Raw genomic sequence first — 26,744 nt, 5'->3', positions numbered from 1 at the left:
ATTGAAAACATTTTTATTTTTTTAATATTGTGGTGTCATTTTACAAAACGATTTACTCATTCAAATGTTTTCATAATAATAATTTTTTTATGATAATCATGCTTTTTTTTGTACAATTCACTAGTCAACTCGTAAAATATGTACAAATTCCCGCGAGATCAGGCATGCATGGCTGACCTAGTGCTGGTAAAGCTTAAGAATCCTGGTGAGGTCACACTCACAAAAATCCAAATCACAACTTAATGGTCTTCTTTAAAGGGTAAATTGATCAAGCATATTCTAAAAACTAAATTATGCAAATCTTTGACAAAATTGCACATAAATTCACATTGAAACTTTGTTGTCTTCAAGATGGACGTTTTCTTTGCAGTCATGCAGCATCGCACGGCATACCAACGTGCTTTCACTCAGTCTACATTGTTTCTTGCAAGCACATTATTTCTCTCTCAGTGGTGTATAATGTGGAATGATATGTTGTCCTTGTCATCTCTCATTTGATAAATGCTCAATCCTCTGCTAATGGAAGTTTTCTCACAGTTTCAATACACTGTAAAACATCTCAGAGGCTTTTACAGCTGTATAACCTTGAGGAAGATTAAAACAGTAATATGTATGCAGTGATGTATCAGCTTTACTTCAGCTAATTCCTATACAAAACAATTGATTTTCATTATATCATTGCCTGGGACATGTTTAGTAAGACATAATGGAATGCCTTTAAATTTGATTTTAAATGAATAAAAAAATCAAAAGTATTGATTTATATGTCCCTTTATGTTTTTAAATATCACACAATTTATTAGACTCCAATGTGGATGAACAGGATGAAATCAAACAAAATAAATTATTTTTTTACCTACATGTAAAGACATCATTTAAATAAACAATATGAAAACTAAACTCAGATTTAGATATTTTAAATGTTATCTTAGTAGTAAAGATATGATCCATTATCTCTCAACAGGACTTTGGACAAACATATTGTTTATCCTAAAAATCTTGAAATTAAAATCAAAAATGTATATGAAGATAAATAGTACAGTATTTCACACAAAAAATGTATTGATTGATTTACTGTACTTAAATTGAACTTGAAATGAGAGTAGATTGCCACCTTGTGGATGTGATTGGATGTTAAAACTTCATGACATAACCTTCTCATTAGAATAAGATTATTTGAGTTTAATTCTTTATAGTAGGATTACAAAAATAACAGATAACAGATCAAATAAATACTGATAAAGAAAAACAATCAAGATGCATTGTTTTGAAACTGGTCTGTAAACAAACATATCAGTAAAAACCACAAGAGCAAGAGGTTTGGTCTTTTGGGCCTACAGAATGAAGTACACGGATCCTGTTGTTTGTTTGGACATGAAGTTTTTGAGTCAGATCTAGGACAGTAGGACTGGGGCTTTGTGGTGCATCAAGAATCACTAACTGCTCAAGTCGAGGCAAGTCCTGAAGTCCAAGAAACACTGACACTGGAACATCATGGTGTCTAAAAGAGACAAGTGGATTCAAATAAAAGTTAACCGGGGCCGAACACGCATACGGAGTAACACGAAGTGCAGTTTGAGCAATTTTGGAAAAAAATAAATACCATCTCACCTCACTTTTAGAGTCTGCAGGTTTGGGAAAATCTGAGGCATTTCTTTGATTATATCACAGCTGTCGTGACAGCACAGGTCCAAGTGAAGATGCAGGAGATTCGGCACCTGCTCTCCCATAATCCTTACAGACTCCAGTTCAGCTCTCACTCCAATCAGAGACAAACTAGTAACAGTCCTGGGTATTGATTTAGCATATACACTGAGTGGGTATCCTACTGGAAAATAGAAGACAATAGTGATAACTTGCTAAAAGTGTGATATGATAATGCTATAGGTTTGTAAAATCAAAATAAATGAGAATATAAAAAAACTCAAAATTTTATAACCAACATACTGTATATGTTTCACATTCTGTCTGGGACAAAGAAGGCATTGCTATCTTTGATCTGCATTAATTTAAAACTATGACTAATTATAACTTCGTTAATCTTTTGCATAATAAAAGTTTTTGTTAACATCATATATGTTTGTGTATTGTGTATAATAATTATGTATATATAACTACACACACACACCGTTTTGGGAAAATTATGACATAGTGAGAGTAAGTTTCTAAGAGGTCACGGGGCCACAGGTAGGCCCAATTTGTTTTAAATATTTATAACAATAACCCCTACTCTAAACCTAAAAAACTTTGACAAACTATATATCACTAGAAAGCTCTCAGAATGTAGTTTTCATATTTCAAGGTCATCTGATGATAGAAATAATGTAGTGACAGTTTTTTTTGTTACATGACCTTCCCCCATAGAAAGGCATAATTATTATTATTTTTCACAACACTATATATTATAAATGTTCAAAAATGTTGACAAACTATATATTATCGGAAAGCTCTAACAGGGCTCAACCATAGACTGTAAAAAAAGATGGACGACGCGACTTCGCCTCCCACCATTGTAATAAATTGAAGCCAAAAATGTCCGACCACGGTCGCTGCCATGTTACGTAAAAACGTCAGTTTGGAGCCGAGGCATGCGCAGAAGGAATCGTCCGTGAAGCCAGAGGCGGAGCCGCGGTATCAAACTTCCGCCCAAACGCTCGCGCGGCCAATTCAACCACTCCAATCATAACGACACGCCCCGTTTCTATAGCATTAAATTACAAGCTAAAATGAAACTTATCACAAAAATTAACACTTGAACATATATTAGCGTGATAACAACTAATTGAAAGGATCAAAACCATCTTTCGAAAACTTTTATTGGAAGTGTAAATATTTTTTTTATTTAGAGCAAAGTCCTATTCATTTGAATGGAGAGGGCGGGGTTATGACTTGTACTGCAGCCAGCCACCAGGGGGCGATCAAAGAGCCAGAGGCTTCACTTTTCAAGGCTTATGAGGCACACCCGGGCTCAACATAAAGGACTGCCCGGTGGCCCCGGGCAAGCGTGAGAGACATTCGGGCCAGTGAAAAGTATTGTTACTTGCCCGATCGGGCCAGTGCTTCACCCTTAGTCACTAAAATATATTTTCATCAATGTATATTATTTAACATCTTGGAAGCATACAATTACTTGGGTAAAACACGACGAAAGAAACGATGCAATATTTTACACAATTTGCTGTCAGCTTACAGGTAAAGCAGAAAATCTGGGAGCCTTTTTTTGTTGGAACATGTCTGTTGTATATGTATACAATATATTTGACTTTTGAATTATTCTTTTTAAATATGTGACACTGACAATTTTTTATTGGGGCCAGTGAAAATTTTGGCAGGGCAAGTGAAAACCTGAACCACTGGCATAAAAAATTATTTGCGTTGAGCCCTGTCTAAGAATATAATTTTCATATTTTAAACCCTTTTTTGCATTAATAATAATGTCCTGACAGTAATTTATTAATTTGTGACAAGAGTATGCAGCAAACTGTTGACATCTAGTGGCCATTGTAGGTAAAACCACAAAAAGTGTGACACAAACCTATTTTTTTGTGATTTTAACTTAAATTTAAATCACAACTAGTTTAGACTTAGGTTTTATATTTTCTGGCATTTCTTGTGTAAAACATTTTGATTTCTATCATTTTAATGTATAAAATATATACTTGCATTATTTTCACTTATTACATGTAAACTGCTATAACAATTTTTTTGTTTAATATTTTCACTGCCATGAAAAACTCAAGATCAAGATTAGGCTTCTAGACCAAAAAAATGACAGAGATATATTAATTTAAAGGGGTACATCACATCCCCCCACATTCAAAAAGGGTTGCGCCAGTTATGGGGTTATTAAGTATTTATATATAATATAAATTATATATGAATATAAAAATGTACACACATTCACGTAAATATTTTTATATATATATACACATGCATGTGTGTGTATTTATATATACATAATTATTATGTATACTTGTATTCTGTAAATTATTAGTTGCGATTAGTTGTTATGCAGCCTTTTTTGAAGTATTAAAATCATTTCATTATCACAAACCATTGCTATATTGCGGTATGCAAAATGTGCAATTTTACGATACTTTTGCTTCTATTTCGGTCTACCATAAAATAAGATAAAAGATAGCTATTTAAAGATTAACCCATGTAACACTTACATCATACTGTATCTGTGATAGTATAAAATGGTTTGTTCATGTAGTTTAATTGGTAGAGCATTGTGTTCACAATGCAAGGCCACTGAGTCAATCTCAAGGAACACAAAAAAATAATAAAAATGATTAAAAAAAAATAATGCATAGCCTGAATGCACGATAAGTCATTTTGAATAGAAGCATCTGCCAAATGCATGTTCAATACAAACCATAAGACGAGGTATAACACAAATTATATTAAATTTCAACATAAATACAACTTACAAGATATAACGAGTTCTGAAAGTAAAGGGAGGCCTTGCAGCCAATTTGCAAGGTTGTTTTGGTTTGTATCTACAATCCATCCTTTATAATGTACAGTCAGTTTTGTCAATGAGGACAGCCTTGTAATGGCAGCAGATGAGAGATAGGGATCTTCATAGTTCTTTAGCTCCAGACAGGTCAGACCACCCTGAGTCACTCCTGTGTAAAAGATCAATTGTGTACACTTTAATAACGCAAAACAGATTTACTTAATAACAAATATCCCCATTCTCTTTCTTGAAAACATTCATACCTGGACTTTCGCATGCTGTGTGACAAAAATAATCATCAGGAAGAATCCCATACTTCGGTCCCATTCTTAGGGAAAGGTGTTTTAAGTTAGGCAGGCACTTTAGCATACCATGAAGAGCATTTTTGGGGATGGGGTTTTTATCTTCATGGTAGTATAGTGTGGTCAGATTGACAAGTTGTGAAATCGCAGCACTTATCTCCATTATTGAGGCTCGCTGGACCTCACACAGGCAAAGATGTGTCAGCTGTCTGAGAGATGAAAGTGAACGGGTCAGACTGGGACAAAGACACTGACGGATAACAAGCCTCCTGAGGTGTTTTAAAGTACCTAGTGTCGACAGTGCTGTGCCATCTGAACACTGATTCAAAGTCAACGAAGAGATCCAGGGCAGCCAGGTCACGAGTTTTTGCACATCTTTAACATTTGCCTTCTGTACAACTATGCACCTCGTTTTCCTTTTACCAAGAGTCGACCAGAAATGCGAATCGTACTGTCCGATCTTCTGCATGACGACGACGGCGTTTTTCCATAAGGACCAATGATCGATCAGTCTTAGAAAGGACTTGCAGGTTGAACGAACATTCAATTTATCCCGATTAGATAGAAATCCAAACACGTGGATCCAAACCTCCTCCGGTAGTTGGGACATTGTTTACTTAAACCACTCATGTAATGTTAATTGCGCGTGTTTACTAACATTCTAATATCATTCATATCTGTTAAACTCTGTTTTCCTTCATTTTTTTAACGCACGTGCCATAACGCAAATTTATTTTGATATGAACCACTAGTTGTGTGTTCGACATGACTTCATGCGGAGTCGCACAGAATCAAGTACCGCGAGAGTAAATGGAAAGCTGTGCTTTTGAATGGCTCTCGCGTTACTTTTATGTCATACGCCGTTCGTTCTGCGCAGAGCAGCGTGAAGTCGGCATTGACGGAAGTGACGAAATCTTTACGCGACGTGAGACGTTAGCCGCGCACTGTCTGGGGTAATTCAAACGGGCAAAATGGTGAGCGAGTTGTTTTTCTTTCAATCTTGGTTGTTTTTATAAAATCTAAAATTTAAAATAACTAATTGAACTATGCATTATGTTAGGATTTATCTTTATTTTTTATCACTGATTTCCAATCGAGTATCTAACACGGTTGTGTCGATTCATTTTACATAAAGTTATTTTCGCTTTACGTTGTTATTTTTTGTTACTTTACATGCAGACCACTGAAATGAGTTATCTAGATTTTAAGATTTTTAACTGAATAATTGATTAAGATTCGAAAATTTACCGTGTTTTTGCTTTTGTTTGTTTGCATTAAAAACAACAGTAACCACAAATTAACAATGATTTCACAACAATAACTGCACATGATTAAATGCCATTTAACTGTCATAGTCAATTAGTTCAGTTTCTTGTATCGGTCTTGTTATAGGACTTTGCTGGGAAAATGGATAATTTTGGACAGTAAAGTTTTTCTGACAGCCTCCTATAAAATCCATACAATGTATCATCCACTAGACGACTATTTCATAGTTCCTCAAGTCCCAAAGGCTGGTGACATGATCACCCCAGTCAAAACTGGTCACAATTGGGCAACCGGTGTAACTAGGTCAGGCAGAAAGCTTTTAAACCGAGATGTTTTTGTGATGAACTCCACGGCACAGAATGCTGAAGAAAATAGCCCAACTATCTCGTGTGAACTCAGCAGTATTAATGATGCCCCGGTGCCTCTTCCGGACGAAGCGGATATGATGCTGAAGAAGACCACTGAGACGCCGGCAAAGATTTTTGCCAGGATGAAAGCGAAGGTTCAGAGACAAAATGCTGTGGGTCATGGAGTAGCTTCTGATCATGAGATGTATAAAAGTATCCCTTCAATCGCCAAGACCCAGAACTCCCAAATGGGTAACACCAACCAGGAGACTTATGTGTTAGCCATCTCTCCTCCACAGTCACCTGAAGGAGCTCCACAGGATGAAGAGATGGACGAGGAAGTGCCTGACAGACAAGATGCAGAATCATTGGCTGGTTAGTTTTTCATTTCGTTTCATGTCATACTAACAGCCTGCTTTGATTGAATTTTACATACAATTTATTTTTCATTCTTATGTGTATATCTAGAGTCATATGTTTTACTGGAGACGATGCCCAAGGAGGTTTTTGCAAAGCAAAGGCAAATGCCGGAGATGAGTCTTTATAACAGACAACAGCGTATGATTCCATTTTTTTATCCTCTTAGTTGCCCTTGTTTGAGGACACTCACTTATATTTAGAAATAATTGTTTTGTCTTTTAGAGCCTTCTGTGTTGCTGGAGAGGATTGTTCCTGAGGAGACATTGGCTCTGTTTCATCGTAAACCCATACATTTTGTCAGTGGTTCAAAGGACATCAAAACAGGTGGTTGTGTTGTATTTGGTGAGAGGAGCATTGTGAGCGATTCAACAGATCAAGAAACTGAGGAAGGCTCCCAAATGGGGTTTTCCAGCAGTCCCGAATCTAATTTTCTCAGCCAATCAGAGTCTCAGTCGGAGTGTACAGAACTTGTCGCTGGACCCCTTCAGCCTTCTCATAATCTGCTGGATGATCCTCTCCTGCAACTCTCTCCTCGTGTTTTCATCCCACGAAAGAAAGGGTCTGTGTTTCAATCTAAACAACAAACTAGGCAAAAAGATTTAGTTCAGCAAGAAGGATGTGATGTAAGTAAAATAGCTTTATTTCATAATGCTTTTGGTTATCTGGATAGTGCATTTATGTTTATTGGCCTAATACAAATGTGAGTGAAAATATCATGGTTTTGTGAGCTTATATTGTTATTTAACTCAATGTTATTTTTAAATTTTAGGTGGAAGGGGTTCATCTGAGAGATTGGGTCTTAAAGCTGCTCAACAAAGACCTTGTGGTTGATGGTATTCGAGTGTAAGACATTTACTTCTGTTTTTGTTATATGCTGCTGGTTGTGTGTCTTTAAAAATGATATTAGTTATCGACTGTATCCCTAAAGTTATTTTATTTTTTATATTCAGAGACACTAAGATACCCTGGCACAGCAGTTTTATTACTGAAAGAATTTCAAGTAATGTGCTTAAGACATCGTCGGGGAGAACCTATGTCCTCATTGGGAAAATGGCCAAGCATCCCAATGCATGCAAGTTTATTTTTTAACCAGGTTTTACCATTGTGGTGTAGTTTACTTAGGTTAATTATATTATTCTTATTTTTCCCCTACAGCGTTTCCACCGTGGTTTTTAAAGAAGTTTCTTTTTGGTTTTCCAAAATTGTGGAGGCAGTACCTGAATCAGTTTTTGAATGATCATGCTGGGTATGTTGCCTTCGCTTAATATACTCACAGTATTTAAAAAGATAAGACTGTAAATTTTTTATGCTTTTGTCTCTTTTCTTTATTCAGATCCCAGATAAGTCAGAAAGCCAACAATAGTGTGCGAAATTCCAAAGCCAGAAATCAACAAACAGCTAAAAAGTCAACATCTACACAATCTAACCCTCAAAACCATTCGACTTGTGAGTATATCATTTCAATATTTGCTTTTGATATCAATAGCTTTACTTTATTATAGGGGTTACTGACTACTGTACATGCTTGTGTATTGCAAAGTTGCCTTCTAGTTGCTAATAGACACTTGTATCATTTACCTTGAATTGGCCCTTTTTTGATGTTTTTTAAAGGGGACATATCATGAAAATGTTTAAGTGCTATAATTGGGTCCCCTGTGTTTGTATCAACCTAGAAAATGTGAAAAGATCAACCCAGTAACTTTTTATTCTCTGCAAGCAAAGAATAGGTAATTGAAATTTGGCTCCCCCTGTGATGTCAGAAGGGGATTATACTGCCCCTTAATCTGCACTTTCCAACCACGGCACTGCCATTTAGTGCAGAGATCAGCTCATTTGCATTTAAAGGACACATTTTTGCTCACACATACAAAATGGCAATTTTAACATGTTATAATAAATTATCTATATGGTATTTTGCATGTATACATGTAAAAGCTGAAACTTCACATGCATACTCTGGAGACACCAAAGATTTATTTGACATCTTAAAAAAGTCTTGTAAATATTTTTTTTTAAATTGGTCATCCTCCAATGTTCGAAACAGTCAAGTTAATATGTTTTTGTGGTCCAGCTCCCAGCACACCCACCGACAGCATCCAGCCGGATAGTGCAAAAGTTTCACGGAGTGGCCGAATCATCAAACCACCTCTGCAATACTGGAAAGGAGGGAGGATTATTATGGATTCTGACATGAATGTCACCGTACATGAGGACTATTCGACTTCAGTGCTTTCTACGGTACCCTTTGCATTTCATTTAGCAGTATGACAGAATATATTTGCCATTTAAAATGATCTTATGTATTGTTTGAGCTAGGAAATTTATTAAATGTGATGGTTGTTTGTTTTTTGCAGCCCAAAAAGCCTTTAACCCCAGCAAAATCTAAAACCACAAAGGAGCAATCAATCCCTGAAACTCTCAGAGGTGGTGTGCACTCCTAATTTAATTATTTCATGCAGTGTATTATCGCATGTTAACTTTATTTTATTTTACTGAAGGGAGGCGTAACACCTGTAGCAGTGAAGATGAAATATCTGTGCCAATGAGGAAAATCAAGCCACGTTCCAAATCCCAAAGAACGGTCCCTACACAAGCCAATCCACTTCCAGCAGAGAGCACGACGCTGCATAAACCCACAAGAGCCCAGAAAGAACCCTCGGGTCATACAGCAAAACAAAAATGTGATGTATATAAAAGGCCTCAGAGAAGTTCGCAGAGAAAAAAAGAGTTGAACGAAGAAACTTGTTCACCTCTCAGATCACAGGTGACAGAGAAATACACAAACAATATTGGTGCAAATACTTTAAATACTCATTTCTCAACTGGAGAAGATGTATCTTCTGATGAACACCGTCAAAAAGCAAAGGGTAAAACCCAAAAACGAAATCAGGGTGAATCGCGCACCGATTTGTCTTCTGATAACAGTTCCTTACGCAGAAGCTCTCGCATATGTTCCCGAGTTCAGTACTCCACTGACTCGAATAGTTCATTTGCATCTCCAGACCCTCCAAAAAGGACAAGAAGAAAAGGCCCTGCAGACCCTAAACAGCTCACTAAACCTCCTAAAGCCAAACCACTCCCATCTGTGTCCGAGAACTCAACCAGTCAAGAGGAAAATTATGAGCCAAATATAGTTAGACACTCACGTAGAGCAAAAAAGACCTTGCAGAGAAATTCAGATTTGATTGAATTGCCTTCAGATTGTGATGATGAAGGGCGAGGACAGCAAGGCAAGAAGGCCGATGTTACTTTGAAGAAAACAAGACAAAGAAAGGTTTCACAAAAGACTGAAATAAAGACAAATAGACGCTTGGCTTCTTTGGAGAATGTGCATTTGGAGGACTCGGAAGATGAAGAAAGCGTTCAACGTAAAATTTCAAATAACAGCTTTAAGAAGTCCAAAGTGGGAAAAGCAACCGGGAGAAGCAAAAAGACAGAGACGGGGCATGTCAGTATGAACCAACAAGAGGAATCGGATGGAAAATGGACAGAAGAAGAGCTACAAAAATTGCATGAGTAAGTCAAGGTTGTTTATATACCTTTTTTTGGCAAAGCCTTTATGCGTTTTGCATCAGCGAGACAAGTTCGAGATGTCCTTGGATCGCGTTGATAGTGGTTGCATTTGTTTCTCTTGGCAGGGCGGTGAATTTGTTACCCAAGCACAAGAGCGGTTACTGGGAGAACGTTGCTTATGTTGTTGGTACCCGTTCGGCTGAGGAGTGTCAGGAACAGTATAATGCCCATCAGCAGTCCAACAGAAGACCTAGAAAAAGAGCACAGAAGAAACCAACTACAACCGAGCAACCAGGTACAATCCAATACAATCAGAAGAGGTTTTTTTTTTTTAGATTTTAATAGTTTCCAAAAGGGAAAACCATTTTTGTTTTACACTCGCAGAAAAGGCAATTGTTGAAATTACTGCTAAAGCTGGAACACTTAAAAGGAGACAGCAGATGAGGCATTTTGTGGACCATATGCCCAAGGATGACCATGATGACGTTTTTGCCAGCTCGCCTATGCAGAAGAGGCAAATCAAGGTAGCTTCTGAGCCACTATAACAGATTAGATATCGCTCACATGCACGATTAAGTCTGAATATACATTTTTATTTCCTCCCTTTGTAGTTGCCTGTATTTTCTGCGAATGGAGATGAGGAAGATTTCAGCCTGCTTCAAGATCCTCAGACGCCAAGTTGTAGCATGTCTTCAGCTGTTAAAACCCCTCAGTGTCTACATATCAGCCCAGGGATGCTAGGATCCATTAATAAGTATGTTTCTGTTTCTATTATTCCTGTAGCTCAGTGGTAGAGCATTGCGCTAGCAGTGCAAAAGGTTGTCGGTTCAAACCCAGGAACACGCATATTATAAAAAAATTATATATACCTTGTAAGTCGCTTTACATAAATGTGTTTGCCAGATGCGTAAATGTATTATCTCTCAAAGCTTTTCACGCTTGTATAGTAGCAGTGGAGAGATGCCAAGTGCTATTTTAAGACCTTTTTGCTTATTAGTATTATAATGCCGATGTCTTATTTTTTTACCTTGGTGTACATGTATATTTTAACTATATTGTTTTTTTTTCCAAGGAATAACATGGACAAATACATTTACCATCTCCAGAAGAACAAAAAAGGACGTAAACAAGACAGAAAGGCTGGACCAATGGTAACAATAATAGCATATCCCACTAATGGTCACGACAATAAGGTTGCGTGCACACCAAAGCTTTTACGTCGGTGGCCAGCATATGTTTGCAGTATTTATTGTTATATATTGCAGTAAGCAATTGTTTAAAAAAAAGCCAACAGCAGCATTTTTTTCCTTGCTGAAAGCCAGTGTGCAGAGTTGAAAAAAATTCAACTTTGGATGGAAAGCTCAGCTCGTCAATGTCAGTTCTCACATAGCCGTCCAATCACAGTGGAGATGGGGCAGGACCAATATCACAACAACCAACTGGCTCAACAATTGATAGACAAAGCGCTCGGCTGAAGAAAGCTGGCAGTCGGCTGAAAAAAGCTGGCATCTGGCGGCTGTCGGGCATTTTCAGCCGTGTAAAAAAATCTTTGGTGTGCACGCCCCCTAAGGTTTCATATATTAACTTGAGTTATGCATTAGGCATCACGAACTAGCAATGAACATTTTGGTAACAATTTACATGAAGACTTCATTATAAGATTGAATGCTGTAGAAGTATTGTTCATTGTTAGTTCATGTTAACTAATGTAGTCAACTAATGTTATTGTTAACTACAGTACATTAAAAAAATCTGAATAATGAATATTTATTGTAGTGTTTACATTTTTTAACAGCATTAATATTTATTGGTGCAACTTCATTTATAAATTTAGCAGTGTTTATTAATTGTTTGCCTTGTTTGATCTCCAATAACTAACAATATTAGGATAGCTGTGATTAATAAAGTAAATTTGTAAGTGTAGTTGATTTTATGCTAAAAAAAACATGTATATGATCAAAATATCAATGAATCTATTTATTTTATGGTGTAGGATAAACTTACACCAACCCCTACAGGAAGGAAGGCCTTAAAGAGATGTGTTGGTATGTAAATGAGTTATTAATTGATTTAAAAAAAAAAAAAAAACTTGTTTCGTGGGTTTTAATGGTTTCGTCTGTTTTTAATTTTTAGCTGAAGATGAAGACTTCGTTGTCTGGAATATGCTCTCTGATAAGGATATTCCATCCAGAGCCGATGACAGTGATGAGGAAGATGACTATTTCATGGAATACTGCTAAATTTCACTGTTTAATAATTTTGTTTTTGGTTTTGTAAAATTTCTTAAATGATGGTTCTTAATGAGTCTAATTTCTCGGGACAGTGTTGTCAATCACATTTTTACACACTTTTAGCGTCTTCACAACATCTTGTTTTAAAGTGCTTTTTGAAAGACTTTGGCTCACGCATGATCTCAGCAACTATAAAATTATGCGGCTTTATACGTAAAATGTAGCTGCTTCTGAAGATGGAACATAGAAATTAATAAACACACAACAGTTTAAATTGGTTCAAAACACGTTCAGTTTGCTCAGTTTTGACCAAAACAAGCCCCAAAAAAGGCTGTTTTTAGATATTTTGTTGCACTGTATATATGTAAACAATGTATGAACAAATAAATGGTAAATGCTTACTATTTGTCTTTTTATTATAGGATATTATAGTTTGTTTTAGCATTTATAAAAAGACTATTAAACAACTTTTTTCGACATGGCTGGTAGAGAGAATTATATGACAGGTTAAACTATTCTTAACTAAGACTCATGGATAGATAAAAACAGGCAATTAAAGTCTGTCTCAAAATCTACTGAGCGGTCTACTTAGCATTTGTGAAATATCGAGTTATGAAAGTATGAAATTTATATTAATCTATTTTCCGTAAGGTGTATTCGATTTCATACGGATCTGCGCAGGATGATCTAATTATGACATAAAGTATCGCGAGAGCGATAGAAATCTCCGTTTTCTAATCGTTCTCGCGATACTTAAAAGTCATGAGCCGATTTGTTTACGCAGTGTTGTATGTAGTCAAGATTGTGCTGTATGACTCCCTCTAGCGGTCATTTCCCTCCCTTTAACGTGTCTGCCCTGCGCTTCACAGTTTGACTCGCACTTTTCATGCGAAGCAGATGTCTTTGAGAAATTACACACAAACAGTCGACTTGAATAGGAATATTGTTTTCTCATTAGGGTTCTCCCAGGAACACAGTTGATCTATTAAGCAGGTAATTCAGTTTTTCCCTCATTATTTTAGTATTTTTAAAGACAAGTCGTTGCTTTTGAAGATGAATCCTGCTAGCATTTCAGTCAGTAAATTCGTTAGCATTGGATATAAGCTAGCAATAGAATTATATTTCATACTCGACACCGAATAAAATACTTCACAGTTAGTATATTACAAACAACTACATGTTTTTAGGGGGTACTTTCATGTATTTATTTAAAAGTAACTCTGTCGGGTGCTTTCGGAAGTTTGCGGCTTTAGCCAGGTCATTTAGCCTGGAGGCTGTCTGACAGTGTCTAGAAAAGTACTAACTTGTAAGGTTAACAAACGTTTGTGAAAATAGATGTAACTTATTTGTGTATATTGTTCGAGAGTACAAACTGACTTTTGTCAAGCTATAGGTAAATTCCACCAGTAAAACGTTTATGCAGATTTATGTTTAAAAGGTTTATTGTGACCCAGACTGTGAAAACCGAGTTAAAGTATTTTTTTCTGATTTCTTGTTTTCTACAAAAATCATCCTATATAATGTAAAGAACATTCTGTGAAAATATAACCTTGATATCTTTAATATTGACTGAGTAAGGTCATGTCAAATCAAACTTTGATGCTCCAAATCTCATCATTAGATCATGAGACTGGATTTCACAGACAGGGTCACAGTTTAGACTGTTACAAATTTAAAACTGAAACTACTAGATTTTTAGCATGGATACTGCTTTAGGGATTGCTAAACTGAATGGAAAAGTAGGGAATCCTCCTCCTGTCTCATTCATCATGGGCCACCCTTTTATTCAGAGAAGCACTTGGATGACTTGACTAGATCCACCCTACTGGGTTTAACTGTGCAAATATATGTGACCCTGGACCATTCAACCAGCTTTCCATTGATATATGATTGGTTAGGATATGACAATATTTGGCCGATATACAACTATTTGAAAATCTGGAATTTGAGGATGCAAAAATAAAGTTTTATTATTTTTCTACGAATTTAAAATATCTTCATTTAATATGATCTTTACATAATATCCTAATGATTGTTATTGTCATAAAAGAAAAATCGACAATTTTGACCCATACAATGTATTTTTGGTTTTTGCTGTAATATACCCATGCTACTTACAGGGATAGTTCACCCAAAAATTTAAAGTCTATCATCATTTTTTCATCCTCATGTCGTTCCAAACCTGAATGAATATCTTTTTTCTGTTAAACACAAAAGAAGATATTTTCTTCTTTCATAAAAGAAGAAAAGAGGAATTTAATGGGTAAGTCAACGGTGCTTACCATAATTTATCAAAATATCTTCCTTATTTATCACAATACTTCTATAATATTTGTTTTCCTACTATGGAAGTCAATTTTTACAATCAGATGTGTGCTTACCATCATTTATCAAAATATCTTCTTTTGTGTTAATTAGAAAAATAAATTCATTCTGGTTTAGAACAACATGAGGATGAAAAAATTATGACAATTAAAAAAAAAAAACGATCACTTTAAGGGGCCATTCACATGTCGCGCCGAACACGCCTATGGGTGTTAATCGGACTTATTTCTGATTTGATGCGATATCGATTTTCTCCGCCAGCTATGCGATTTTTATTTATTTATTTTTTTTAATTATTTTTTTGACGATATATTCGAAGACTACTTCGATGCGTTTACGGTTCGATTAATTTATCAATATTTTTATATTATGTGCCAAGTTAGGTAGTTACATTTTTACTTACAAATGCAATTAAAATATATAACATAAACATTTAATTAAACTCTTTGAAAATGGCACAATCTCTGTCCCAATTGAAACATTTACAGCAACAAACTAACAAAAATACCCTTTTTTTAAATAAAGAAAAATGAATAATGAGGGTCAAAATGTCACATAAAATAAAGCTTATGATGACAACAGTCAAAGTCTTTCAGTATTTTGTGCCAAAATGTGCAATAGTGACAATCAATAGTGGTACTTTTAGAAAAACTGTAATTCAATTTAAAATTAAATGAAACCAACACTATGTAGTTTCCATGTAAAAATGACTTACAGCTCCCCCATGTGGTTGAAAAGCGCAACAGTGCCTGGTATCAGTCACTCTTCTGCAGGCAGGGGGAGGGGCGGGGCTCTGTGCTCTACCCTCCACCGACATTTTCAGAGTGTGCTTGTAGCAGCTAGGAGGCTGCTCAGGTTGCAGCAACAGTACAATTTGTCCAGTTAAAAGTTGTTCTATCACTGAAATAATTTTAGAGACATTATTTAAAGGTAAAAAAAAACTACATAGTGTTGCTTTAATATAAAAATAAAGCTGTTAAACCTAAGCATTTGATCTGTCACACAACATTAGATATAACAGTCAAACAAGTGCTGCAGTGGTCCATTGATCACTGCGTTTTGCATGGAGAATATCACCTGCAGTGCTAAACACACGCTCGTCTTCTGTCGCTGTGTTTTCGCTGCTACAACCACATTTGTTGCTACGTCGCATTCACTTGCTGACGCTAGCAGATGAAAATAAACAAAAATGTGTGCTTTGGCTAAAATGCGTAGATGGACGCTACGTCAAGGGGGACGTTGAGAGTGTCAAAATAAAGGTACCTGAAAGGTATCCTGAAATCTAATCTATTTTTTTGTGCCATCGATTTTATTTCTATTGATCTATATCGATGTATTGTTACACCCCAGAAAATGCTAGGCGTGTAGGTTCTTGTCACATGACTTACGGTGCATTCTGAATTTTTTTTTTAACTCGATGCATGCGTGTCGCTTCCATTATGAGCGTGCATACCGTGTGCCTACATTTGAAATAACGAAATTGGGGCGGCACGGTGGCTCAGTGGGTAGCACTGTTGCCTTACAGCAAGAAGGTCCCCGGTTTGAACCCTGGCTAGGGCAGGTGGCCTTTCTGTGTGGATTCTCTGCATGTTCTCCGTGTCAGCGTGGGTTTACTCCGGGTACTCCGGTTTCCTCCCACAGGCCAAAAACATGCAAAATTGGAGATACCAAATTGTCCCTCCCCCAACCTGTGTATGGATCAACTTGTCTGAATTAAAACTTGGGTATGGATTAACTGGTTCTCGCCGTAGATGCTGGAATGGCGTTAAGAAATAACGGAAGAAGAAATAACGAAATTGAGCATGCAAAAGATGTGATATGTGAATGGCCCCTAAGACTGGTTTTGTGGTCCAGGGTCACGTATAGGATTTTGAGATCCTCTGAAGATCTTGGGTCTGCTGGTTTCTCTGTGAGAGCAGCCCCAGTGCGAATCATTGCATTATTCATAAAGGCAACATATAAGCTTACAAGCTGCAAGGTTGTATTACAGGCTTTACACATTGATTGATTTGTAAATTTCATACTGAGTTTAGAAATGTTAACGTTATGAAATTGGACATGTAACATCCTCATCTCTAAGTGTGCAGCTTTAGATACAGCAGAGTCATATTTCTTGCATCAGTTCCTTATTACAACACATCTTTGGCATATCCTATGTGACATCTCTGTTTTATTTTCAAGTGACTCGCTTCTGGTGTGCGTTCAGGGAAGATGGAGGTGTCTGGAGGGCGTCCCAAGTGAGATACTTGCTCCGTGACTCGGGTTGGGTGAAAAGCTGAGGCGAAGATGGAGCAGGCTCATAGTTTACTGCTGAACGAGGAGGCCTGCAATCAGCTGATGGAGCACCAGAGGGCTGAATTTGTCTTCGAGTGGCTGCGTTTCCTTAAGAAACTGCTGCCCGTCACAGACAGGGTGAGTCGAGCTTTGACAATAAGCTCTCTGTTTGAGAAAAAATGCTGATCCGTTCTGTCTCTCTCGCACACTTGGAACAGACTCTGACTGCTTTTCCACCGGCTGTCTCTCTATCTGGAATAGACTGTTTATATGTCTGTCAGTTCTTACTGTTGAAACGCCAAGAGTGTGTCTGTGTGCCATTCATTTAAACAATATGCCCATGTCTATTTGTGTGGCAGGCCGACGTGAAACAGAACCAGAAACGCCTGGTGGAGCAGCTGACGACGGTACTTACAAGTTCTCCGGGTCCCCCGACGCGCTGGTTGCTGGCACATTGTCTGGCGCTGGTCTACCGAGTGGGCGACTCCCTCACGTCGAGCCTCACTGTGGACCGCTGCAATGATATCATCCGCAGCAAAGATGACTCTCCTAGCTTCTTGCCTACTCGACTGTGAGTGGATTGTGTCATAAATCTACACCCTACATGCTCATCATACTCCCACCCACCCATCGACTGCACTGCAGATGGGGTTCTAGCACAGCTTGATTTGCTGCCACTGAGTTTATTTATTGCTCCCCACAGGGCAGCTGTGGCCTGTTTGGGTGTTTTATATGAGCAACTGGGGCGACTGCTCATCAACTCATTTAAAGAGACGGTGGCAAATCTTCTGAAAGCCGTGAAGAGTGCGGAGGTGGGTGTGACTACAAACCGTGATATTTTTATTTGAATGGCAAACAGGAAAAGAGAAGTGTATTTTCAGTACAACACTGACCACCAAACATTGTGTGTTTATAAATATTTATTAATAATGCTTGTTGCATGGCAAACAAACTCAAAGGATGATGTATTCTTTTGACACTGTGTTTATTAATATTTCCAGTCTCAGGGTCGCTGTGAGATCATGCTGTGTATTGAGAAGATCCTGAAGGGTTTAGGAGTAAGTGCCATGTCCTGTCACAGGGACATCTATAAAGCTGCCCGCGCCTGCCTCACTGATCGCTCGATGGCTGTGCGATGTGCTGCTGCAAAGGTACAAAACGCATGCCTCACACATGCTCAAAAAGCAACTTTAGGTTGTGGTTTGTTTAAAATATTAACAATTCATGTTAATTTCTCTCATAGTGTCTCTTGGAGCTCCAGAGAGAGGCTGTCTTCCTTTGGTCCACAGAGCTGGAGAGCATTGCCACACTTAGTTTCAGAGCCTTTGAGGGCTCAAACTATGATGTCAGAGTCGCCGTCTCAAAACTGCTTGGCACGTTGATAGCATCGGCACTGGAGCCAAGACAGGCCATAGGTAGATGGATTTTGCTAATATCCTCAAGTAATGCTCAGCTGATCTGGCTGCAGTGGACAGGGTTTCCACAGGTCCTTGAAATCTTTGAAAGTTTGTGAATCTGGGGGAAAAATTCAAGGCCCTTGGAAGTTTTTGAAAATATACTAGGGGTGGCACGGTTCACAAAACCATTGGTTCGGTTCGTGTCATGGTTCTCGGTTCAGTACCGTTCTTGTTGTTATTTTTTTTATTTTTATTTTTTAACACTCCAGAAATGTATTATCTTATTAATGTATTAATTATCCATAATTTAGGATACAGTATTAAAAAGTTATATCATGTAATCATGCACAAACTAAATTTGACTTTAAACACATTATTGGGACCATCTCTGAGGACAGCCAGGCGAGTTTTTGATACAGCAAGAGGGAAGACATTGATGATTTCAACATGCTTTTCATTTATTTGGCAAAAATAGAATGTGAATTGCCATCTACATGAACTTATGTGCTTTTAGCACACAAAGATAACTTGCATTCATCAAACTGCCAACTTCAGTGTTGCTCTTAGATTTATCACTGAAAGGCTGCTTAAATACTGCAGAGAGTATATGTGGACGAGAGAAAAATATAACGTTTGCACCTGTAATATTTAAATCCGTCTCTTTTGTCCACTTTTTACCACTTCTGTCCTGTTTACTTTGAGGGGCAATTTATGAAATAAGATCGCGCAACTATGCAAAATGAAACTACGCGGAAATCAGCCGCTTTCCTTTTATCAATGAAAGGCTAAAAATAGCGGTGTTTACCGTATGTTCGCGGCCGAAAAGACGTAAAACAATTGTGTTCAGTACCTCAGATTAGATAAATGGGCGGAGAGAAGGCTGTCGCGTGTGGCTGTTCAAACACATTCAACCCATAGACTGCAGTTCTAGCTATTGTTTTATTTCCGCTGTCATCATAGGTAACATGAATTAAAAAATATTTCCATACCCCAAACTTATACGATGAGGCGCATCCTCCAACTCCGGGCAGACTTCCTTCCCACTTGCCATTTCTACACGTAACATGACCTGCAGCACTCACTCTCCACATCAGGCATCTATTCTTTCACGCGATTCGCTAAAGGGAAACACGCTATCTGAGGTCACATACAGGGCACGAGGCTACATACATTGCGCATGCTATGAACCGTCGAACCGGCGACGCACACACGCTCCGAACCGAGACAAGCAAACCGAACGCTTCGGATTTTTTTCATGAACTGTGCCACCCCTAAAATATACATACATAGATACAGGTCATTGAAAGTGCTTGAATCTATTTTATGCAAGTTTTCTGAAAACAAAATCCATATAATTCCCTGTGTAGTGTAGGATAATATCATAAAATTCTAGACTTTTTAAGCACACGTGCTAAACTGTTCGTTTTAAATGCTTATATCTTCTGTATGCGAATGTTGATTCATACCAAAATGCTTTTTTGCATAGACACATGAAAACGTCTCAGGTTACTTATGTAACTGTTGCTCCCTGAGAAGGGAACGAGACGCCGCGTCTCCCTTGCCATACTTCCTGCATCCCTGTTACGCCGTCTTTGGCAATATTTCAGATAGCTATATACTTCCTGGCTCCCGCATCACCCTGTCTTTGTTGTTAAGCCTCACCATTGGTTGAAATTGATATACGCATTCAGACACACTTACCCCTGGAGGCGTCCCCAAAGTGTCACCGCAGTGACGCAGCGCAAGTTCCCTCGAAAGGAAACTGTAACAATTTATCTTAAAAGATAACACGATGTAACCTTGCTCTCACTTGAAATGTGTCCCCACATTTAGTCCTTGAATTTGAGGGTATTGGACCTGGAAAGTCCATGAAAGGTCCTTGAATTTGAAGTTAACTAAGGTGTGGGAACCCTAAGTGGAAATGTTAACTTCCTGTATCTTCCCGTGTCCGAATGTATCACTCATCATTGCTCTCCCACTCTTTTCCATCTGCTCTGTCATTTGTCCTCTCTCGCACGTCTCCCACCCCTTGGCATCTCGTCTCAGCTCCGAGGCCGGGCTCCAAGCGAAACTCCCTGGAGGAGGTGATGGAGCTGTTGAGTTCTGGTTTCCTACGTGGAGGAGCCGGCTTTCTGCGGGCCAGCGGAGACATGCTGAAAGGCACCAGCTCGGTCAGCAGAGACATCCGCGTTGGCATCACGCAGGTCAGACTCCCTCCTGCAGTTTTTCTCTCTGATCATACAGTTTATGATTTGAATCACAGCATGACTGGGTTCGTGTCTAACAGAGAATAAGTAATTTTTACCATTAATACAACGTTTCATGTCTTCTAAACAGACGTGTGTGGTATTTGTGTCTATTTTGGGCGGCACGTGGCTGGAGATGCACTTCTCCTCTCTTCTCGCTCTTCTCATGGAGTGGGCGTCTCACACTCGGGCGACACAATACCCTGCAGATGCCGTCTCCAGCCGCCGCTGTGTCTCTTTCATCCTGCGGGCCACTGTTGGCACTTTGCTGGGGGAGAAGGCCCAGATTGCAGCCGCTAAGGAGATCTGTCAAACAGTCAGCAAACAGAAGAGGATTGTGGGTAAGAGACTGTAGGATGAGGATTTAGGTCACACTGATGTTAATTGACAATTGGGTATTGACATTTGTAGTGTTGTTAAGTGTAGCATGCATTTGTTTGCCTTTGTTTCTATCAGACGCAGCTATGCACGAGGGCAACACGGAGACACGCGTGAGCCCCGCTGATGTAGTGGCTAGTCAGCATGTGCTGGTCTGTGCCCTGCTGGAACTGGGCAGTCTGCTGCAGGACCTGAGCTCTGCTTCTGCTCCACTGCTGCAGGACACCAGCATAGGTTTGTGTGCATTAACCATTTACTAACCAACAAACACTGTACTCCCTATCAGACCTATTAAATAAAATAATTGTGAAGATGTTTAAGTCAGGGTTTCCAGGGCCCTGGGAAGTTTTTGAAAATGTACATACATAGATACAGGTCATTGAAAGTGCTTGAATCTATTTTATGCAAGAAATTTTCTAGATAAAATATCCATATTATTCCCTAAGTAGTGTAGGATAATATCATTAAAATTCTAGACGTTTAAGCACACGTGCTAAACTCTTAGTTTTAAATGCTTATATTGTCTGTATGCGAATGTTGATTCATACCAAAATGTTTTTTTGCGCAGTTGTGTTTGACACATGAAAACGTCTCGGGTTACTTATGTAACTGTTGTTACCTGAGAAGGGAACAAGAAGCTGCGTCTCCCTTGCCATACTTCCTGCATCCATGTAATGCCGTCTTTGGCAATATTTCAGATAGCAATATACTTCCTGGCACCTGCGTGACCCTGTCTTTGTTGTTAAGCCTCACCATTGGTTGAATTTGATATACACATTCAGACGCACCTGGAGGCGTCCCCAAAGTGTCACCACAGTGATGCAGCACGAGTTCCTTCGAAAGGGAACTGTAACAATGTATCTTAAAAGGTAACACGATGTAACCGTCCTCTCACTTGAAATGTGTCCTCACATTTAGTCCTTGAATTTGAGTGTATTGGACCTGGAAAGTCCTTGAAAGGTCCTTAAATTTGAAGTTAACTAAGGTGTGGGAACCTGATTAAGTGTATAAAATAAAATATTAGCATATTTTAGCAGAGTGAATTGTGTGTGATGAGAGTGTGATTTGTGAGACATGTATTTTAATTTCAGAGCCGTCCCAGAAGGTGCACAAATAATCTTAGATTGTTAACCTGCACTACCCTAACTTTTACTAAAACTGTATTTTTTTCAACAGGAATGTTGGACATGGTGATCTCTGTTCTTCTTCACCCCAATGCGTCTGCCCGCCTGGCTGCCGCCTGGTGCCTGCGGTGCATTGCCGTAGCGATGCCTGCTCAGGTGGCGGTGTTGCTAGACCGCTGTGCAGAAAGGTTGAATGCATTGAAGTCATGCCCCGAGGCTGTGGCCGGGTACAGTGCTGCCATAGCAGCTCTGCTGGGAGCCTCGCAGCTCTGTCTGCTGGGTATACCTCACTCTAAGAGCAAGGTGTGAATGTTTTCTGTGTCCGCACAGTGTTAAGGCTTGTGTTCTCTTTGGGCTTCTTTTTAATTAGTATTTCCAGAAGTATTCACACAGAGAATGATAAACTTGCTAAATGTCAGCGTGTTGGTTGTTTATGCATCACTGCAGGTTCCAACCATCTCTGAAGTGTTGATTTATATCTCTGTTTAATGCAATAAAAATAAATGACTTTGGGTCTGAACTGGATGCAGGTTGTGATGACCTTGGCTGAAGATCTTCTGCGATCGGCAGCTCAGAACAGCCGAATCTCTGTGCAACGCACTCAGGGAGGCTGGCTGCTGCTCAGCGCCCTCTCCACACTAGGTATAAATGAATCCTTGAATCATGAATTCATTATTTAAAGGATTTTTTTACATAGGTATTTTCTCATCTTTTCTTCAAGGACCCACTGTAGTGAAGCATCACCTGCCTCGGATGCTGTTGCTATGGAAATGTGCCTTCCCACTATCAGTGAGGGATGTAGAGAGCGAGCTGCGGCGTGGAGATTCCTTCACCTGGCAGGTGACCCTGGAGGGCCGAGCAGGAGCATTATGTGGTGAGCGAGTCTTTTAGGTGTCATGAGACTCATAGGCTTAATTACTGGTACATTAGCCCATATGATGAGTCACTTGACAGAGTAATAAACGTTGTTGTGCTCTTTACCTCACTAAATATTATGTGTCTTCTACCCTGTAGCAATGAAGAGTTTAGTGGTGCATTGCAAAGATCTTCTTACCGATGATGTCATCAGTTATCTACTTCCACTCATTTCCTGTGCAGTGGCTCTGCTTACTCGGTGAGTGTTTTTTTTTTCATTACAAGCAAGCGTATCATGCGCAGAAACCAAATTTCATCATTTTATTACTGAACCATTACTTTTGGTAATTACCATTTAATTTTGCCCAAGTGTTCCAGTGGGAGTAAAGATCCCAAGCGTGCATGTAAAAATTATTCACCCAATGGGACACACCAAGCAAGTTTAAAAAAGTCAATCCAGGTAGTGGCAGCAATTTGCACCAAAACGTGTTCGTTTTTTATTTAGGCTACTTAAAATATATATATATATATATATATATATAAAGGTTTTCTTTAAATAAAATAAACACATACTAACTCTGAAATGAACATTTGCTGAACTTAAAAGATTATCTACACTTATCTGAAACTTTCAGAAGCAAAAATCTTTGCACCTGTAAAAACTTTTTGTGCATGTAGCTTTATTAACGATACCATTAATGTTGTTTTAATGTTATAAAAGCAGTTACAGATGTTTTACAAAATACATAACAATGTTTGCACCATTGAAATGTGGAACACTTTCTGTTTTACTAACAGAAGATGTAAAATCCATTTATTAACTTTTAACAATTAAAAGTTTCCACAACATCTCGTGAGGTTTGGGCAAAAGTCTCATTGTTTACATCCTGAACATGATGAATGACGGGATACGCTTAGCCTTGAATACCGCTTCGAAGTGGTATTCGAAATAGTGTGGGTTTAGTGTGTATTAAGGACACTGCACTTTGCCAGTATTAAGACATGGGACAGTCTTGCGCACTTACTTCCTGTCGCGTGCACACGCTCTCCAGTGGCCAAGACCGCAAGTGTGTGTATTTGGACGCAGCCCATATAAAAAGCCACAGTATTAAAGGGATACTTCACCGATTTAGCATTCAGCTTTGTATCTGTAGAAACCCGGCGGTATTACTGAATGACCATGTTTCCCTCCATCATTTCCCCCTGAGAGGAGAGATATCTGCATTTTGGTTCTGCAAAAAAGTCCTCCGATGATGCAAAAATCGTCATATTACATCATCGGAGGACTTTTTTGCAGAACCAAAATGCAGATATCTCTCCTCTCAGGGGGAAATGAGGGAGGGAAACATGGTCATTCAGTAATACTGCCGGGTTTCTACAGATACAAAGCTGAATGCTAAATCGGTGAAGTATCCCTTTAACTATAACAGCAATAAAATCAATAAATTGATTGTTATAAAACCTGTATGACTTTAGTCATAAGTACTTTAATACATAATACACATGCATAAGTTGATACGTGCCTGTCTGCTCTTTTTTTGTTTTAGGCTCCCCTCTCTTGTCAAATCCTATGGCAACCAAATAAAAAATGCTGTCATTGTCTTTAGATTGAGAGTCTATGAGATTCTCACATTGCTGCAACCTAAAACATATGAAGGTAATTAAAAGCTTGGTTGTACAACTAGGTGATGTTTTATACCTGGCTTTCTGGAATTCTTAATTCTGGTCAGGTTCATTATGATACCTGCTGACCTATGAAGTGAAATGTCAAGCAAAATTTTAATTTGAAAATAAAATTTTAAATGAAATGCTTTGACATCCAAAAAAGCTGCCTGGATTCTTAAGAGACACGAAGGGTCTTTGATTCCATGCATTTATTTGTTCATTTCTGTTTGGTTGTGTTTGTTCAGAAAGTTTTGGCACAGTGTTAAAACAGCTGCTGAATGATCTGACCGGGCCAGAAATCACACCATGTGCTGAGTTGAACCTGCTGCATTCACTGTGCTGCAGCCAAGACCTGGCACTACTGGGCCCGGGACTGCAAGATATGGACCAGCACTACATAGAGGAGCAGGTCGGTACCACAGCCAGTTTATCTTCATAACACCCTGTTCAGACTACCAGCGACTTTCTTGCCATGTGTCCCTTGTCACTTTCAATGAGGCCTTAAGGAGCGTTTCTAATTCTTTTTGTCTTAAACAAATGAGTACCGTCCACTGCAGTAACTGACGAGAGACGGATGCCGTGAACTTCACTCTCATTGGTAGTCGCTCCCAAAAGTTGGTCATCATTTGCATAAAGTTAAACTTTTCTTAACTTTGTCTGGTCGATCCAGCCGCCAATTATTATCATAAAATTTAGAGATGCACTGAAAATGGCATTATTATTTTATGACCAAATAATCAAAAAGGTCAAAAATATTTCACACTGCCTCTCCCCTTAGTGCTCACTTGAGCACTGCTTAGCATTATTATTATTCCTCTAGTCTCAGCATCAGACGAGAGGTCTAAAAATAATACAGTATAAACTCCAATCTTTTTTTTTTAAGAAAATACATTTACAAGCCTGCTTGTAGGAAATTGTCTTGTTAACCACACAATTGTTGTTGTCCTGTGATGTCCTTCCTATTTATCTCATGTATTTTCTATGTTTAAAGCTCTGTGGAGGTGGGTCAGGAAGTGGAACGTTAGAATATGACCCTTTCACCATCTTTGGGAAGGCTCAAGTCGTCCCTGCCCCTCTTCCTCCAGTCTCCGCTTTGACGGGTGCAGCTGTCCAGCTTTTTGGGGTGATTTTCCCCCACTTGGGCGTCCAGCAAAGGTACTGTGTATATATCCATCAAATACATCCAACATCTGTTTTGTTTGGGCTTTCTGAGTAGGGCTGGGCGATATATCACATGGGATTGTCATGCGCTTCTCGTCAGTGAAGCCGGTTCCTTGATTAGTAGTAATAGTATGACAATCCCATGCAATATATCATCCAGCCCTATTTCTATTAACATGGCTTTATTAGCATAGTGCTGATGTGTGTAAGTTTGTGACTTAAAGCAAGCAAGCAAGCAACTTTATTTATATAGCACATTGTTTAAACAACAGACGTTGTCCCAAAGTGCTTTACAAAATAATAAAATCATAGTACACAACAAACATACTTCATTCAAAAGCTAAAGAAAATAAATGAGTTTTTAAATAAGACTTAAAAGTTGTAACTGATGGAGCTGACCTCACATGGAATGGGAGACTATTCCAGAGTTTTGGACCTACCACGGAAAAAGCACGATCTCCTTTTGTTTTAAAATTACAACAAGGTACCTTTAAAAGTAGTTGATCAGGTCGGCGCCAATAGCCCTGTGGTTAGTGCGCAGACATATAGCGCCAGTGCGCTCCCGGCGACCCGAGTTCGATTCCCGGCTCTGTGGTCCTTTGCCGGTCCTGCTCCCCTATCTCCACCCAACACTTTCCTGTCAACTCTCTACTACACTATCCAAAAAAAAAATAAAGGCATAAAAGGCCCTAAAAATATATTAAAAAAAAAAAAAAAAAAAAAAGTAGTTGATCAGAAGACCTGAGAGTTCTAAAAGGAGGGACACTCCTCTTTTTTT

The 26,744-nt window shown here is 38.6% G+C and overlaps 3 protein-coding genes across 6 annotated transcripts in view; 2 read left to right on the top strand and 1 right to left on the bottom strand.

Moving 5' to 3' along the window:
- Window positions 1-1,167: 1,167 nt before the first annotated feature.
- On the bottom strand, window positions 1,168-5,512 carry LOC129417732 (uncharacterized). 2 transcript variants are annotated; one of them, XM_055172564.2, is made up of 5 exons: window positions 5,053-5,476; window positions 4,726-4,973; window positions 4,434-4,631; window positions 1,612-1,828; window positions 1,168-1,501 (listed from the first exon to the last, which is right to left on the bottom strand). In XM_055172564.2, the coding sequence occupies exons 2-5, from the start codon at window positions 4,925-4,927 to the stop codon at window positions 1,294-1,296; spliced, it is 825 nt and encodes a 274-aa protein (XP_055028539.2). In that variant the 5' UTR covers window positions 4,928-4,973; window positions 5,053-5,476; the 3' UTR covers window positions 1,168-1,293. The 2 variants fall into 2 exon arrangements, with proteins under 2 accessions (XP_055028539.2, XP_055028538.2); XM_055172563.2 differs by having other exon boundaries at window positions 4,726-5,512.
- A 101-nt stretch (window positions 5,513-5,613) lies between these two features.
- Window positions 5,614-12,942, top strand: mis18bp1 (MIS18 binding protein 1). Of its 3 annotated transcripts, XM_055172562.2 has the most exons (18): window positions 5,614-5,738; window positions 6,157-6,752; window positions 6,846-6,935; window positions 7,020-7,268; window positions 7,308-7,420; window positions 7,567-7,640; window positions 7,748-7,869; window positions 7,953-8,043; window positions 8,131-8,243; window positions 8,869-9,035; window positions 9,152-9,224; window positions 9,296-10,313; window positions 10,436-10,605; window positions 10,695-10,834; window positions 10,922-11,064; window positions 11,383-11,461; window positions 12,304-12,355; window positions 12,444-12,942. In XM_055172562.2, the coding sequence occupies exons 2-18, from the start codon at window positions 6,227-6,229 to the stop codon at window positions 12,548-12,550; spliced, it is 3,327 nt and encodes a 1,108-aa protein (XP_055028537.2). In that variant the 5' UTR covers window positions 5,614-5,738; window positions 6,157-6,226; the 3' UTR covers window positions 12,551-12,942. The 3 variants fall into 3 exon arrangements, with proteins under 3 accessions (XP_055028537.2, XP_055028536.2, XP_055028535.2); XM_055172561.2 differs by having other exon boundaries at window positions 7,020-7,420; window positions 9,152-9,221; XM_055172560.2 differs by having other exon boundaries at window positions 7,020-7,420.
- A 431-nt stretch (window positions 12,943-13,373) lies between these two features.
- The window catches only part of heatr5a (HEAT repeat containing 5a), a 40,850-nt gene continuing 27,479 nt past the window's right edge, over window positions 13,374-26,744 (top strand). The window contains exons 1-16 of the mRNA XM_073869170.1: window positions 13,374-13,534; window positions 17,048-17,278; window positions 17,500-17,711; window positions 17,844-17,952; window positions 18,142-18,291; window positions 18,384-18,555; window positions 20,584-20,741; window positions 20,875-21,124; window positions 21,240-21,395; window positions 22,338-22,588; window positions 22,816-22,927; window positions 23,007-23,159; window positions 23,300-23,399; window positions 24,688-24,797; window positions 25,051-25,214; window positions 25,797-25,960. Coding sequence (XP_073725271.1) covers window positions 17,153-17,278; window positions 17,500-17,711; window positions 17,844-17,952; window positions 18,142-18,291; window positions 18,384-18,555; window positions 20,584-20,741; window positions 20,875-21,124; window positions 21,240-21,395; window positions 22,338-22,588; window positions 22,816-22,927; window positions 23,007-23,159; window positions 23,300-23,399; window positions 24,688-24,797; window positions 25,051-25,214; window positions 25,797-25,960 — 2,387 coding nt within the window. The 5' untranslated portion in view covers window positions 13,374-13,534; window positions 17,048-17,152. The remainder of the gene's footprint in view (window positions 13,535-17,047; window positions 17,279-17,499; window positions 17,712-17,843; window positions 17,953-18,141; window positions 18,292-18,383; window positions 18,556-20,583; window positions 20,742-20,874; window positions 21,125-21,239; window positions 21,396-22,337; window positions 22,589-22,815; window positions 22,928-23,006; window positions 23,160-23,299; window positions 23,400-24,687; window positions 24,798-25,050; window positions 25,215-25,796; window positions 25,961-26,744) is intronic.

This window comes from Misgurnus anguillicaudatus, chromosome 7 (genome assembly GCF_027580225.2).
Source record: "Misgurnus anguillicaudatus chromosome 7, ASM2758022v2, whole genome shotgun sequence".
Taxonomy (NCBI): domain Eukaryota; kingdom Metazoa; phylum Chordata; class Actinopteri; order Cypriniformes; family Cobitidae; genus Misgurnus; species Misgurnus anguillicaudatus.
This window is presented reverse-complemented; position numbering and strand designations above follow the sequence as displayed.

Bases quoted from the DNA above. Each gene is read 5' to 3' on its own strand.
- mis18bp1 (XM_055172560.2), top strand. From the start codon at position 6,227: ATGTATCATCCACTAGACGACTATTTCATAGTTCCTCAAGTCCCAAAG. The intron at 7,641-7,747 runs GTAAGACATTTA...TTTTATATTCAG, and splicing joins GTGGTTGATGGTATTCGAGT to AGACACTAAGATACCCTGGC. The intron at 10,606-10,694 runs GTACAATCCAAT...TTACACTCGCAG, and splicing joins AACTACAACCGAGCAACCAG to AAAAGGCAATTGTTGAAATT.
- LOC129417732 (XM_055172563.2), bottom strand. From the start codon at position 5,374: ATGTCCCAACTACCGGAGGAGGTTTGGATCCACGTGTTTGGATTTCTA. The intron at 4,632-4,725 runs GTATGAATGTTT...TCTTTTACACAG, and splicing joins CACAGCATGCGAAAGTCCAG to GAGTGACTCAGGGTGGTCTG. The intron at 1,829-4,433 runs GTAAGTTGTATT...TCTATTTTCCAG, and splicing joins TTCAGAACTCGTTATATCTT to TAGGATACCCACTCAGTGTA.